Source organism: Zootermopsis nevadensis, unplaced genomic scaffold, assembly GCF_977971745.1.
Source record: "Zootermopsis nevadensis isolate Lab colony 2312 unplaced genomic scaffold, Znev_1.0 Znev_ptg000006l, whole genome shotgun sequence".
NCBI classification, from domain to species: Eukaryota; Metazoa; Arthropoda; class Insecta; order Blattodea; family Termopsidae; genus Zootermopsis; species Zootermopsis nevadensis.
Genome location: NW_028259138.1, coordinates 14,467,630 through 14,481,899, shown reverse-complemented (window position 1 = coordinate 14,481,899; position 14,270 = coordinate 14,467,630). Strand labels below are relative to the sequence as shown.

General features: G+C 35.0%; 1 protein-coding gene across 2 annotated transcripts in view; it reads right to left on the bottom strand.

The window, feature by feature from the left end:
• Positions 1-14,270, bottom strand: part of Apoltp (Apolipoprotein lipid transfer particle) — a 67,107-nt gene that overhangs the window by 46,649 nt on the left and 6,188 nt on the right. Inside the window, exons 7-26 of one of the 2 annotated variants that reach the window (XM_022066811.2) lie at positions 13,954-14,149; positions 13,694-13,809; positions 12,680-12,801; positions 11,961-12,095; positions 11,227-11,446; positions 10,770-10,900; positions 10,029-10,195; positions 9,087-9,260; positions 8,559-8,668; positions 7,708-7,896; positions 7,341-7,469; positions 6,721-6,908; positions 6,416-6,598; positions 5,485-5,752; positions 4,696-4,840; positions 4,166-4,339; positions 2,865-3,157; positions 2,370-2,610; positions 1,692-1,837; positions 537-722 (exon numbers count right to left, since the gene is read on the bottom strand). In XM_022066811.2, coding sequence (XP_021922503.2) covers positions 537-722; positions 1,692-1,837; positions 2,370-2,610; positions 2,865-3,157; positions 4,166-4,339; positions 4,696-4,840; positions 5,485-5,752; positions 6,416-6,598; positions 6,721-6,908; positions 7,341-7,469; positions 7,708-7,896; positions 8,559-8,668; positions 9,087-9,260; positions 10,029-10,195; positions 10,770-10,900; positions 11,227-11,446; positions 11,961-12,095; positions 12,680-12,801; positions 13,694-13,809; positions 13,954-14,149 — 3,513 coding nt within the window. Of the gene's footprint in view, positions 1-536; positions 723-1,691; positions 1,838-2,369; positions 2,611-2,864; positions 3,158-4,165; positions 4,340-4,695; positions 4,841-5,484; positions 5,753-6,415; positions 6,599-6,720; positions 6,909-7,340; positions 7,470-7,707; positions 7,897-8,558; positions 8,669-9,086; positions 9,261-10,028; positions 10,196-10,769; positions 10,901-11,226; positions 11,447-11,960; positions 12,096-12,679; positions 12,802-13,693; positions 13,810-13,953; positions 14,150-14,270 lie in introns of those variants that run through there. The other variant, XM_087343765.1, reaches the window with a different exon arrangement.

Sequence of the window (14,270 nt, the reverse complement as noted above, 5' to 3'; positions counted from 1 at the left end):
ACTCAGCCTATCTAATGGGTACCAGGGTACTTTTCCAGGGGTAAAGTGCAGCCAGAGAGTGATGCTGACCACTCACTCCCATCTAATGCCGAGGTTTAGGATTAGTAGGAGCTATACCTCCACTCCCCCAAAGCGCCTACATGGCGTATAGCGGGACAGCTTTTACTTTGGTGCTACTTGAACATTATATTCCAAATACAGACTCTAATGAAGTACAGCACCAGACCACTTACTCAGCCTAGGACCTAAGGCTACATGCCCATCACATTCTTCTCGACTTAATCACCCTGACAATACTGGGGGAGGAGTATAAATTTTTAAGCTCATCATTATGCAGTTTTCTCCATGCCCCATCATATTCTTTCCAAGGCCCACAAATCCTCCTCAACACCCTATTCTCAAACACCTGCAATCTGTGTTCCTCCCTCAGAGTGAGAGAGCAGTTTTTGCCACGCACAGTGTAAAATAAGTTCTGTATTCTGCAGCTAAGCACAAGATTAAATATTAGATGTAAAGTTATGAAATGTCAGATTTACCTGAAAATCTACTTTCAGTTCCTTGTCATCAGACAGAATTTTACACACTACAGAAATTTCATTAAAGCTTGGTGACTTGATAATCATTTTCAAGTTGTGACTTGTAATTTTTGCTGTTGTTCTGTCCTGGTATAAGCCTTTGGCAAAAAAAGTGTGTCCGCTAAACCATGTTCCTGACAATTCAATCTGTAATATAATAAAACAGCACTATCATTATAATTTGACATCCTGATAAAATAACACTTTAAGGAGTACATACAACATATTTATATTTTTAAACCACTGACTGTTTTGTGAATGCTTTATCAGTAGAAGGTTTGTCCTTCTATTCTTCACTGCGCGCTAATTGAAAAGCAGCTCTCTTCTAGCTTCTCTTCAGAACTAGTGTCAAAGTACAGCCTTTCTATTGTGGAATTTTCTTTGAAACGATTCGTATAAAGATGCTTAGAAGGTAATGCCATATTGCTTATTGTCTTTGGGTTCAGAAATAAATAAATACAAGTAGAAATTTAAAGTGATAGTACATAAAATTATTTAAGAACAAGTAAGAAAGCACAATATCATGATGCCCAGTCAACAGTTCTAAGAATAAAATGTTTGAGTTTCTAATGGCATCTTGGTTGTGAATGGAATAAAAAAATTCATGCTAAGAAATCTGACACATCAACAATGCTTCAATATCAAAATAAAAATTTACAGCATGCTAAAAATGATTTCAAATAACATGATAGTACAACCAGAAGCTCATTAATTGTGCCTTACAAAACCGAAACTTCTTTTTAGATGCATACGCAGACTCTTAATATTAATATTTGTAAATTCTGACCAAGTAAGAAATACATGTAAGCCTGCTATTATTAAAGTAATAAATCAAAATTAAAGTTGAAGGTCATATGCCAATAAATGATAAGTGACTGTCTTATTTGCATGTCAAATTTGTAATAAGTACTGCCACACATCCAACATGACATCATATTATTGCTGGAATTCAATGTGATTAAACATGTTTATTAGCTCCTAAGTCTAGAATTCCTCAAACCTTTTGATTTACAAAGTTCTTCAAGTGAATCGTTCATTTCACCTGTGAATACACGATGTTACATGCCAATATGATGAGTTCTCATACAAATTAAGGAATATGTTATTTTAACTTACGGCATATTCATTTGGGTTTTTTTCATGTATCTTCAATTCCAGCAGCATGGGATTAAATGAGGGTAATGTAACATTCAGCTTCGCATCAACATACATTAGGCTGCCACGTGGAATTGCCAAATCTGCAGAGATTACAACTTGTTTGTCTGGAATAACACAATACAATCTCTTTATGAATTATGTTTAACTTCTTTATACAAATAGTTACAATATCCACATACAAAGCAGAAGCACCATGTACCCAACACGTACTTGCTGCCTCCATCATCGGGGCAATATTGATGGCGGCAGCAGGAACTAGTGGTGTCTTATTCATTAAGCCACCTTACATGGCTGGTAGCCCAAGAAGAATTTATTATAGGGAGCAGATTACCAGCTCAATTAAATCACCTTTTTATTGTAAAAAGTGTGGCAATACCATTCATCTGACAAGTGCTTCGTTATAATACGCTGCACTCCTCTGTGTGTTTAAACTCTCATTATCCTTTTATGGTACCACATTCAACCATCAATAATTTAACATTGTAGACTATTACCTACAAAACACATGAGTACTAATGGTAGATGATGAATATGGATATGGGAGAATGGATAGAAGCAGAAATTATGAAATTACGGCTGTGCTCCGAGTCTCTCGCATTCAATGACAACATAAATCAGTACAGTGATTATCCTTACCTGTGGCATATTGAATTTTAGCTTCCGCCTTATGTACAGGGCCAGTTAAATGATACATGAAACCTAGCATGATGTTAATTTCACTTAACGGTTTTGTAATGCTGAGAAAAGTGTTTAACTTGCAGCCTTCCAAGTTCTTGTTGTATTTAAACACCAGCTGAATGGTAAGTTTATTCCTTTGATCTGTTAACTGTGGCCCAGTGTTAATCTCTAAAATACATTCAACATGGCCCTGAGATTTCTGTGAACAAAATGACACAGAGAGCATTAAATGGTTATTTTATGTTACAAGATAAGTCCCTACCTACACATAATCAACCATGATTCCACACTGTGATTAAAATCTACTAGAAATGAAAGAAGTCACCCCAGAACCTTTATGCCCTTGTAAGGCAAACTGCTTGACAATGGATGGAATACTGCTCAATATGTGAAAAAATACACCAATTAATTTTACTAAAATACAGATTCATTAAATATAAGGACAATACTTACAAGGAAGTTCAAAGAAGATGTGAAATTAAATTGGGAATACGCTGACGATCCTATCTTTAAATTCCCTTTAAGTTGATACAAGTATTTAACAGTTCGATTACTCAATTCTGCTTCTATTTTAACAGTTTCTAATTTTTCTTTTGGAAACTTGTAATCCAGTTTTAAGTTTGTAGATACTGATGCATCACTCTTTTGAACATAGCCAAATAATTTCATTGTTACTTTCTTTGTGTGAAATGCTAAATTCACATCACATTGTGAAACACCTTTCTTTTCAATCCACTTCAAGTTTCCTGAAAAAATAAATTAATATGTGTATGCAATGAAAAGCTTAAAAATAAAACATTATTATAAGAAGAGTTATTTTGTTATTCTATTGAAAGGACCAGAATCCACGAATCCAAACTGTTTGTGTACTAAAGTAAACAGTAACCACAAACAAAATTGCTCATGTCAGAGAGATACAAAAATCAAGAAAACCAACACTACTACTATCAGTAATTGCAACCCTCGACAGTTATTACTCATGAATACGCATACTCTTTTTCCAACCAAACTGATCCATTACTTTCTGCATTACAATGCTGCCACCAACTCTGAACACTCAAAGTCACGTCCAGACATAAAACACAGACCTACCACCGTGAATGCTAGTTGTAATTCACTGTCATTGTATTGCTAGGTTAACATAGCTGGCTCATCATAAACCTTAGCATTACATCAAATAAGGGTTAAAATAAGACAGCAACAACTACATTCAATTCTTTGCAGTAAAGGGTGTTTTTTTTAAAAAAAATAAAATTTACGACTTTGAAAGTTGTGTCACCTACAGGTCAGACATGTAGGTAATAAATAAAAGATTATCACAAAAAATAAATGCAACAGAAATGAATTACTGGAGAAGATGCTGCGGTGTAACAAGACTCAAACACATAAGAAATTAAGAAATCAGAAAAAGGGTGCAAGTTCAAAGAACATGGACGGACACTAGCGAAACAAAAAGGTTGTTCTGGTATGGACACTTAAGATGCATGCATGAACAGAGACTACTCCAAAAGTTATGGGAATCGATACAGATAGAACGCAGAAGAAGAGGAAGAACATGAAATAGACGGTTCGATGAAGTAAGAAAAACAATGGAAAGAAGACAGTTGGGAGAAGATGAAAGGACAAGGTGGTGACTGGGATGCGAGAAATTGCCACAAAGGCTATAAAACACTCGTTATAATGACGATGATACACATAATTAATATAGCTAAATTTAATACAACTTACCTGATCATGCAACAGAAACGACTAACCTGAAAGCTCTGCAATCCTTTCATTGTTAATTCCAAGGTAAAATTTGGGTTGATACGAGTAACCATATTTTATTTGTTTTATTTTTAATCCCACTTCTGCATCAAAATGTTTTTTACCATCAATATTTAGACCAAACTGAATATACTTCTCATTTTCAGTGTTTTTGTATTTCCCTGCAACAAGAAATGTTTGTTTTAAAGCATTGTTATATGTTTTACTGAATAAATCAGTCTGGTAAATTGTCATATCCACACATATACAATTAATTCCTTAAGAAGGGCACAACACTAAATGGTTTGTTGAGATCTCTTTCTTGAAGCATGATTACATGAATGAGTCAATCATTTTTATGAATAAGTATACATATTCACATCGTAACTCCATGGCTTTAAAATATAAAAGATTATACTTATACAAAGAATTGTCAATAAAACAAACACAGAGTTAGCAAAAATTTAAACACTCATTTCATTTCCCTTTCAGCTATCAATAAATAATTCACAAGCATTAATATTATAAAAGTATTTACCATGTGCTTGGAATCTGCTGCTGTTTGACTGCAGCAGAAGAGTGAGATTCTGGCTGTTCATGTCCAGGTGTAGTCTCATGCTCATTTCTCGTTTTAACTTGGATTCAGGTGTATCAAATACAAGACTTACAACAGTCACATTCTCCTGAAAATAAATTACACACAGTAATTATTCTTTCAGACCATTTCTACCACTGCCTTAGCACAAATGTACATATAACGGAAAATACAATCTCCAAAGGGAACGTAATTCTGCCCCAGACAAAAACTGATGGTGTGAATAATGTCACTCAGTGGATGAAATAAACATTAATTTAAAGAAAAAGTACATGTGATCGGTTACAAGCATTAATGAAACATTTTGTGTATGTTAATCTACTTACTCCATGGAGATGTATTTTCAAGCCAGAATGTCCAAAATAATAAGCAATATTAATCAAACATGTAGTCATTCTGTTGCATGTGGGAGTGATTGCTGGACTTGCAAAGAAATTAGATTATGACCTGGTCATAATACTTTCAGAAATATTTACTTACTGAATACGCTTAATAGAATTACTGTTGTGTACAAAGTATTATACACATAGTTTGGACACTGGTGTTAACTGAAACAACATTCTCCTATAAAATTAGATTTGACTAGCTTGGTGAAAATGATTTAAACATTGTATATAGTCCTCATGGGGGGGGGGGGGGGGGGGGGGGAGAGATAAGGAATAGAAAAGTCTACCCGCACACAACTGTGCTGGGATTAAAAATGTGTTCAGATATTGCATTTATAGCACTCACTTTAGTAGTGTCCCATTTGTATTCAAGCATGTACTTCTTTGCAGTGGGATCAGCTTTTTGCAGACTTGCGGCAAGCTTGGTAGGGCCATTAAAAATAAATTGACTGCTACTATTTAAGTTATATGCAGGAAACTGGTAATCAGCACAAAAGTTCAGACCAAGTGTTTGGTCAAGCGACTGCCAACTGCATACTTTCTGCTCCACTCGGCCTTTCTTGATTCCAGCCTGATATTCCTCCTTATCACCATGCATAACTATCAGTTCAGATCTGAAACAGTATTGAACCCTTTGTAACAGACAAATCCAAACTTTTGTTATGAATGCTGAAGTTACATTAATATGATACATTACCATTAGCAGTAGGTTCACAGTTCTCATTTGAAACAATGAAACCTCTCTTCTGCAGGTACTAAAAGAACAGCACTTCTCTGGGGCAGACATAAGGTCTTACCACAGCTACACTGAACAATTTTGCTGTCCCTTAACAGGATACTTCTCATTGATGTACCACATCAAGTACAACAGCATTTAACGCATTACCAAAAAATTCAATTCAGAGTTATAACCATAAAGGGCATTGAAAAAACACACGCACGCGCGCACACAGAGACAGAGAGAGAGAGACAAAGAAGGGGGAAGAGAGACTGACTAACAGCAAAGCTACTATTCAATAACATTTTCTGTAGATTGTCCCAAAACCAAAGCTCGCCATTCTGAAGTGAAGAGCATGGTGTGGAATGAGGCTGAAAGCCTAGTTAACACATGTCTGTGCTTGTGTAAAAAAGTTATGCACAGATAATCTGCAGGCTGGATAATCCACGCATGGACAATCGGGAGTTCACTGTAGTTGCTTTAAACCTATGTGAAACAAACAAATCTACAATAAAGTCTGTTGAATTTAGTTAATTTAAAACTTTACTAAGTTATTTACCTTGCGTTGATTATTTCAATTTTATCCTTCGGAAGATTGAAATTCAGGCTCACAAGTTTGGTGCCTCGAACTTTTAGCTGACCCTCCACAGCTGATGAAGAATACATATTAGTTCGTAGTTTGATTCCGGTACTTGCGTAATAGGCATCAACACCCATTGTTCCAACAACATCTATAGCAACACTGAAATCAACAGATTATAAAAAACGTTTTATACTAAATGAAATTAATCACTTTCTTATCATATAAATCAATGCATTCATAAAGACAGTATCAGAAATTAAAACGCAATATCTGGGATGCACCTTGGTCGTATTTTGCCCTCAACATCCAGCTCGTGTGTCTTCAAAAAGTCACCCGCTTTGATGGACCCTGACATTTGTAAGTTGACTGCAGCTGTACCCACAGCACTTAAACTGATCGGAAGTCCTGTTGAAGTTGGTACAATGTAGCTGGTGTCTAGAAACAGCGCAGCGCTGTTGTAGTTAATTTCCTTGAAAACAAAATATTTACATTTGCACATTTCTTCTAAAGTAAACAGCTTAGAGATACCTTACTAATTTATATTAAGTATAAGTGGTGGAAACACAAATAAATATGATGAATTTATGTCCATTATGCCACTGAATGGTATCCGTAGGTAAGTTACAGAAACAGACTTTATTAATCATATCTATAAACTTCCCATGAACATTTTATTATAATATACTACATATAATGGTTGTCATAAAATAGGTTTTATGAAGTTCCTAAAAACATTTTTCTCTTAAACTGGGAGTCTTACTTACGTCTGCACTGAAATACGAGGTGTGACAACCAAGTTCCCGGAATGCCTAGCTATGTCGCATTACGAAACAAGTGATCAATAACCAAGTAGCAATGCGTTATGACATGTCTGTGGTTTATTTATTTATTTATTTGTTACCTTTCCTGACAACAGCTGTTTTATTTTTTGTACTGGATTAATGGAATTCAATGCAGCCCTTACACCGTCATCACCAGCAACCTTGTGGTATCTTAATTCATTTCCAAATATTTTTACTGCAATAGATGCCTGGAAAAACAACAAATTACACTCACAAATTAGTAAATTAGTACTTGAAAGAGTACAGTGACAATTTAATTCAGATTTTCTTATGTAATTCTCAAGTTATCTTATTGAAAATGCAATGTATAGATGTCATTTTATACACAACAGAATAAAGCGTAATAAATAAAGGAATGGAAATGCAGAAATGTGCAGCTAGACAGTTGAGTTCGCAAAACATACTCATGAATGTTCCTGCACTGACCTTCGGATCATCAAAATTGGTATCCACAACATCTGGAAGAGCATTCACTTTAGACCTCATGTCTTCTGTTGTACTTCGTAAGAACCTTAGTTTATCAAGTCCTTCCTTTACTTTCGCATTGCTGAGTGCACCTTTGGGTCCAAAAATAGACTCGATATAGTGCTCAAAACCTTCCATGCGACCAGCTACCTTCAAAATAAGATTATGATTAAAATATTTCTGCACATTCTAAGTCAACAATTAATTAATAAGATAAAAAAAACAAAGCTTATCACAAATAAATGTGTGGAAAGACAACTTCAATATTTGGCGGCCATAAAACTGAAAATGATGTAAGCTGAGGTGCAAGACTGTTGGTTTCAGCAAATGGGGCTATAAGTTCTTTATTGATCACATTATTTCTCAAAACTTGTGCCCCCTCAATCTCAGATCTGCCACTGTGCCTGCCCTCCAAACAGCCGCTTCTTCACTAAAATTACGCACGTATACCTTGACATTACACCCATATTGTGGCTACCCCAAAGTAATATATTATGAAAAGTGCACCGCCAAAATATTTTCAGATAAATAATGCAACGTCTTTGTTTTCCGCTTTTAATTTCTAGTATAGGAACACGAAGCGCAGTCATATCAAGCATCTTGTGATCAGAAACACACCGCGCAATCCTAACGGATCTGTACACATGCACGTCTACTACACGTTCTTACCATCCAGAGTTTGAAATCCTACACAATTAATACATCCTGTTAGGTGTTATATATAACAAATGTACTTTGTAGAAACAAAACTACTATGAACCTTTTACAGTTTATTCATTTATAAGAATATTAATTTAGATGCGACAGCTTACCTCCAAAATATTTATTGATTCTCCAAACAGGTCTACAGTGACATTGAATGTTCCTGATCGTGGCAGGTAAGATTTTGGTGAAAAGATAACATTACTTTCATAGCTTCCACCTGAAAATGAAATGAATTTGAGACGTATCAATCAGTAAAAATCACTTACATGCGATAAAAGAATTTTCAAAATTTAAATTGCTCCAAGATATAACTTTGTTACACCATAAGGCAAATGTAACTGATACAGTATTTTCAGAATGAAAAATAAAGCTAAAACATGAAAAAGCTATTTAGACAATAACATTTAAAACAATGGGAAGATAGCTGATGAAATTTCAGAATACTCTTCACTACCTAAACACTCTAAATTGTAATTTTATGTCCTATGACATCAGCTTCAGTTTGAAATAAACTGATTGAATATTACAATCTAGATAATATAATTATAATTTTATTTTACATAAAAATGCGAATATTACTTGAATTAAAAAATCAATTTTCCTGTAAACTTATTTGGACACAAAAATTTACTTACCAAAATTATAATTTTCAAAAAACATGGAGCCTTCATAGTTATGAGAATACTTTCTCACATCATTACTAAATTTACTGTCAAGGTCTTTATCTTGTAAAAGTGCTTGTATTTCCACTTTGCTGGGACTAGACGACTTCAACAAATTGTGAAGGTGACTCCATACAAAAGACCCAACTGCAAATGACAAAAGTTTGACATTCTGTAAACTCACACATAATTTACATAATAATAAATAAATAACAAAAGGTTAATAAACAAACATCAGATATTCAATGCTTCCAATTTTGTGAAATGTACTTCATTCCTTATCCACACCAAAATATTTACATATACCAATTTAATAAGTCATATAATATAATAATAATATAACTTTTATTTAACAATAAATATCAATTGCAGTGCATTGATAAAGGACGTAAAATCATATATTTCAACCATTTTTAATTTGTTAATAGCTATATTTCTGGCATCTGTTGGTGTTTGCTATAATAGTATTTCTCTGACTACCGTGCATAAGATTTATAATAAAAAATAAATTTCCTGTAGTGAGAGAACACAAGTACAAACCTAGGCCTAGTTGAGCAGGCCTTACGCTCTGGGTTCATCAACCACAGCCAGGAAAGGTAAAAATTAAAACAAAAAACTCCACATCACTAAATTTTACCTGTGTGAAATGGATCTGAAATGTGAGAACTGATTTCATATGCTTCTCATGAAGTTTGAAAATATACAAATGTTGTTTTGTATTTTAGTTATAAAAACTAAAAAAACAAGGAAACAACTCTTTTATCTTGCCCTGGCTGCAAAAATGGCTACTGCTCTCCCTATAATCACACATTTAGTATCAAACTGAAACGTTGCTATTTGTTTTTAATTGCAGGCATTAAATTGACAAAATTAAAAATTAAAAATTAAAAAATTAAATTATAAAAGATCTCTAACCTTGATTAACTTCTTCTTTATCAAGTGAGTGTTTGATTGTTTTAATCACAATGTAAGTGGGGCATTTCATCACCTCCAAATAGGCCGCAATACGTAATTCTGAATCAACCGACTGATCACGAAAGAGATTCAAGAAGTATTCTCGCGATTCTTCACAAGGAAGTCGTCTGTAAAAAGAGCAACATTTTATCTCATTTATCTTCATAAACACTTCATGAAAGTAAAGTACGATTTCAGTACACTGTAAATAAATCAGATGTTTGTTTTTTTATTAAAATTGACTAAATAATCTACATAATTGGCTTACAACAATCAGCGTGAAGAAGTTAATGTAGTATACAGAGTGGTCCTGAAATGTCTGATCAAACTTTAGAAGCTTGTTCTACTAACTCTAAGAATGATAAAAGATTTCATAGACACAGAATGGACGACACTAGACTGACAAGAGATCCCTCCTTCATATATCCCGCAGCACTGCGGAATTCTACGATCTATCCGTTAGTTAAAGTATTAAATTTCACAGAATCCCTAAATGAAGCACATAGACATGTCTCTCTGAAACTACGCTGTAAAGAATAATAACCCTACAAACGAATTAAAATGAATATATAAAAATGTTTCAGGACCATTTATCAGCGCTCAACTAGGCTAACTACATTACTTATTAATCACTTATGTACTTAGTTGATGGATGTTGACAGAATGACAAAGGCATTCAAACAAGTGAAGAGTTTCAAATACCTGTAGGCCTCTACAGCGGCAATCCTGACCTCTGTGGGCAGTAGTTTATGTTCTATGCAATGTTGCAAAGTAGGATTTATGATACTCTTACCAACACCCATGTTCCCTAGAGCTTTTATGGCTATCAGGGCCTGAAATGAAACACGTTTTAAGGTGCGTAAATAGTCTGCATTAATTATGATTCTAAGCTGTCTGAACAAAGAATGACCCAGCTGGTCAGTTTAAAATCTCACCCAAAATTTTGCTCCTTTACAGAGCTCAATTATTAATGATTGTACACAAAATTTCAGAAGGGCTTACTTTGCTTTTGGCTACTACCAAATCGGAATGTGCCTGCACATTTGCCATCTTATTTTATATAACAGGGAAACAAGGAAAATGGTTCAAGGTTATGAATTTTATATATTTATAAAATTTACACAAATTAGTCACAACAATTGTAGAAAAATTGACACACCTTCTCCAGGGTTGCTTCAGTTTTTCCTTTCAGCTGACAGCCAGTACGAGCTTGTTTCTCAAGGAATGAAATAATGTCAGCAACTTCAGCCTGCGTTTCGCAGTCTGAGTTCCATTTACAGTATGTATGAACAACAGTAGACACACCAAGAAAGAATTGGGCGTCTGCCTTGCTCCATTTCAGCAAGGGTGTAATTATTCTGATTGTCTGTAAATCAGGTCTATAAAACAAACAATAAATTACTTCTTACAATTAGACAAATGTATTTATATCTGTAATTTTTACACTTGTCATAATTCCATAAATCTTTCTAATTCCCATCTTGGACCTGTAGAAATATTAAAACAGACAAAAATAAATTATTCTACAAATCCCACAATAATTCAAGAAATGTATTTACAAAAGAAAAATATATAGGATCTATGTACATATCACACACACCTTGATCACTGTTCGTTAGGCTTACGGCGATGATTTTAAATTTATGCTAATTCGGACGGTAATGGTCGTCTCCTCTTGTAATACTATAGCAGTATTCACGCTGATAGTGCATGTGCAGCATTACGAAACCACGGGTGAATGTAAATGTATCAAGAATTATCATATTTACAAAAGCCGGTGTTATGCACGTTGACATAAGAGGCTTACCTGTGAAAGTGCTAAAAAGACATGGCATATTTTCGTAACAGTGAATATGTTAGCGGAGGTTCCACTCAATTTATTCTAACATGTACCTTGGTGTAAATGACAACGCCAGAAGCCACTCATGAGCAACATCTTGGGACACAGTATTTTGCAGGATGGTATCTTTCATAACTGCAATAGCAGCGTTAGTGCCAAGCATTGGAAGGGCATCCAAAATGTGCCTCCTGAAAATAAATCACATAGATTTACAAAAATTGCTTCTCACTTTATATTAAATTAAGAATTATACCTAACAACACCGTAAACTCTGCACTTCAGTGCCACAAATCTCAATACATAATCAAATATGTTGATTAAATCCCACCATCAAGGTAATGTAACTATTTTGACATAATTTTTCATATTATTTTTGTCACAAGACTATTACAAATTTATTGAAAGACCATAATAGTCTCTGAAATTATGAAGTCTGTGATTAATTGTTACTAAATGATACCTTAGGTACATGAACTATAAATGCTTTGTATCTGGAAAGCAGCAGCAGTTGAAGAATGCGGAGTTTGAAACTGACGTCCCACATCATCACTATTTTCAGAACGTTAAAATTACTGCCAAACTGTTTAGAGGATGACACTATCCAAAATTATGCAGATTTTCATAACACTAAACAGAAATATGTTAATAAACAGGACTTCAAAGAAAAATCATAACACCTCAAAACGAACAAATTTTTTATCGGAACTTTATCATCACGCGTGTTTCAATTATGAAAGCGTTTCAAATTAAAACCTCTCGTACTGTACATTACCTTCCTGTTCTGCAGATGCTTGCGGCACGGTTGTACAACTGTAACAAAGCTGGATATGACAGCAACCTTGCAGTATGAATAAAGTTTGTGAACGCTTCTGGGAACTCGGGCTGAATATCATCCTAAAACAAAATATCAGTATGAAGATTTCCGTCTTCTGGGTTGTTGCGCTGTGTAGTCTGGTCGATGTTAACCAACGTTTCTGAGGTCATACTGCCTCCGTCATCAGAGTATGAAGATTTCTGTCTTCTGGGTTGTTGCGTTGTGTAGTCTGGTTGATGTTAACCAACGTTTCTGAGGTCATACTGCCTCCGTCATCAGGGCGATGAGTATGAAGATTTCTGTCTTCTGGGTTGTTGCACCGTGTAGTCTGGTCGATGTTTACCAACGTTTCAGAGGTCATACTGCCTCCATCATCAGGGCGATGAGTATGAAGATTTCTGTCTTCTGGGTTGTTGCGCTGTGTAGTCTGGTCGATGTTTACCAACGTTTCTGAGGTCATACTGCCTCCGCCATCAGGGTGATAAATAAGCCAATAGGGTGTGTGGGGCTAGGTTTATAGGTGCCGGAACAACTCAGAAGACAGAAATCTTCATACTCACCGCTGTGAAAACCTCAAATCTTACATAAAATATCAGTACATTTGAAACGATAAGCACATATGACAAGTAATATACATATTAATGCCACGAGTTAATACCAGACACAAATTTATAACATAAAGGCGTATGAAAGAAACAACTAAATGCTATCAAAACACTGCCTTCTAGGTGTCTGTCTATCACTGATTATGTCACAACATTTTCCTGTGAAGTAACATTCCAAAGTATCTAAAGCACATGTTAGTGCAAACATGCATGGATGCCAGATTATAAAGAAAGAACAAGTGTGAGGGATCAAGAAATCTTCAATATGAAGATCAGTCATATTTAAATGAAATGATACATCCTCTCTCATACTGCATTAACTTTGTAATTAATAAATTATATATTTTTATTTGAGGCTGTCACTTACTGTACTGAACTTGCACATTGCCTTGATAAGGTCCCAAGAGGCTCTCAGTTCGCCAGACACTGGCTTTGGCGTTTGGTCATGATCAAACAACAACGTGGATCTACGATTTACAAGGTCTGGAACAGACGAGAACAACGTGAAACTGACAGCCTTTTGTAATATTTTGCAGGAGTAATTAACTGTAAATAAACAAAAACAAATGAAAAAAGTGACAGGTCGCAAGACTCTGGAAACACAGGTTGCTGCTGTTAAGAGATTACCTGGCAAATCTGAAGTCGAGTTCCTCTCTGTAACTAGCGTCAACACTTGTTTTATAATGGTTTGTGCGCCACTATCCTTGCTAGAAAATGGCTGAAACAGATGCACTTCCTGGCAAACAATTTTGTTGTAGATATTGTGGTCTACTGACATCTCACAGGAACTATTAGAGCGCATGATAGGCATCGGCTGAAAACTCTGGAATTGAAGACAAAGCAAAGATTATTTCATCGTCAAAATGCCAACCAGTGCACGCTTAGAAGAAACAGATGCATAAATACTTTGACGTCTACTGAAAATGTCAGCACAAGAGACCGTG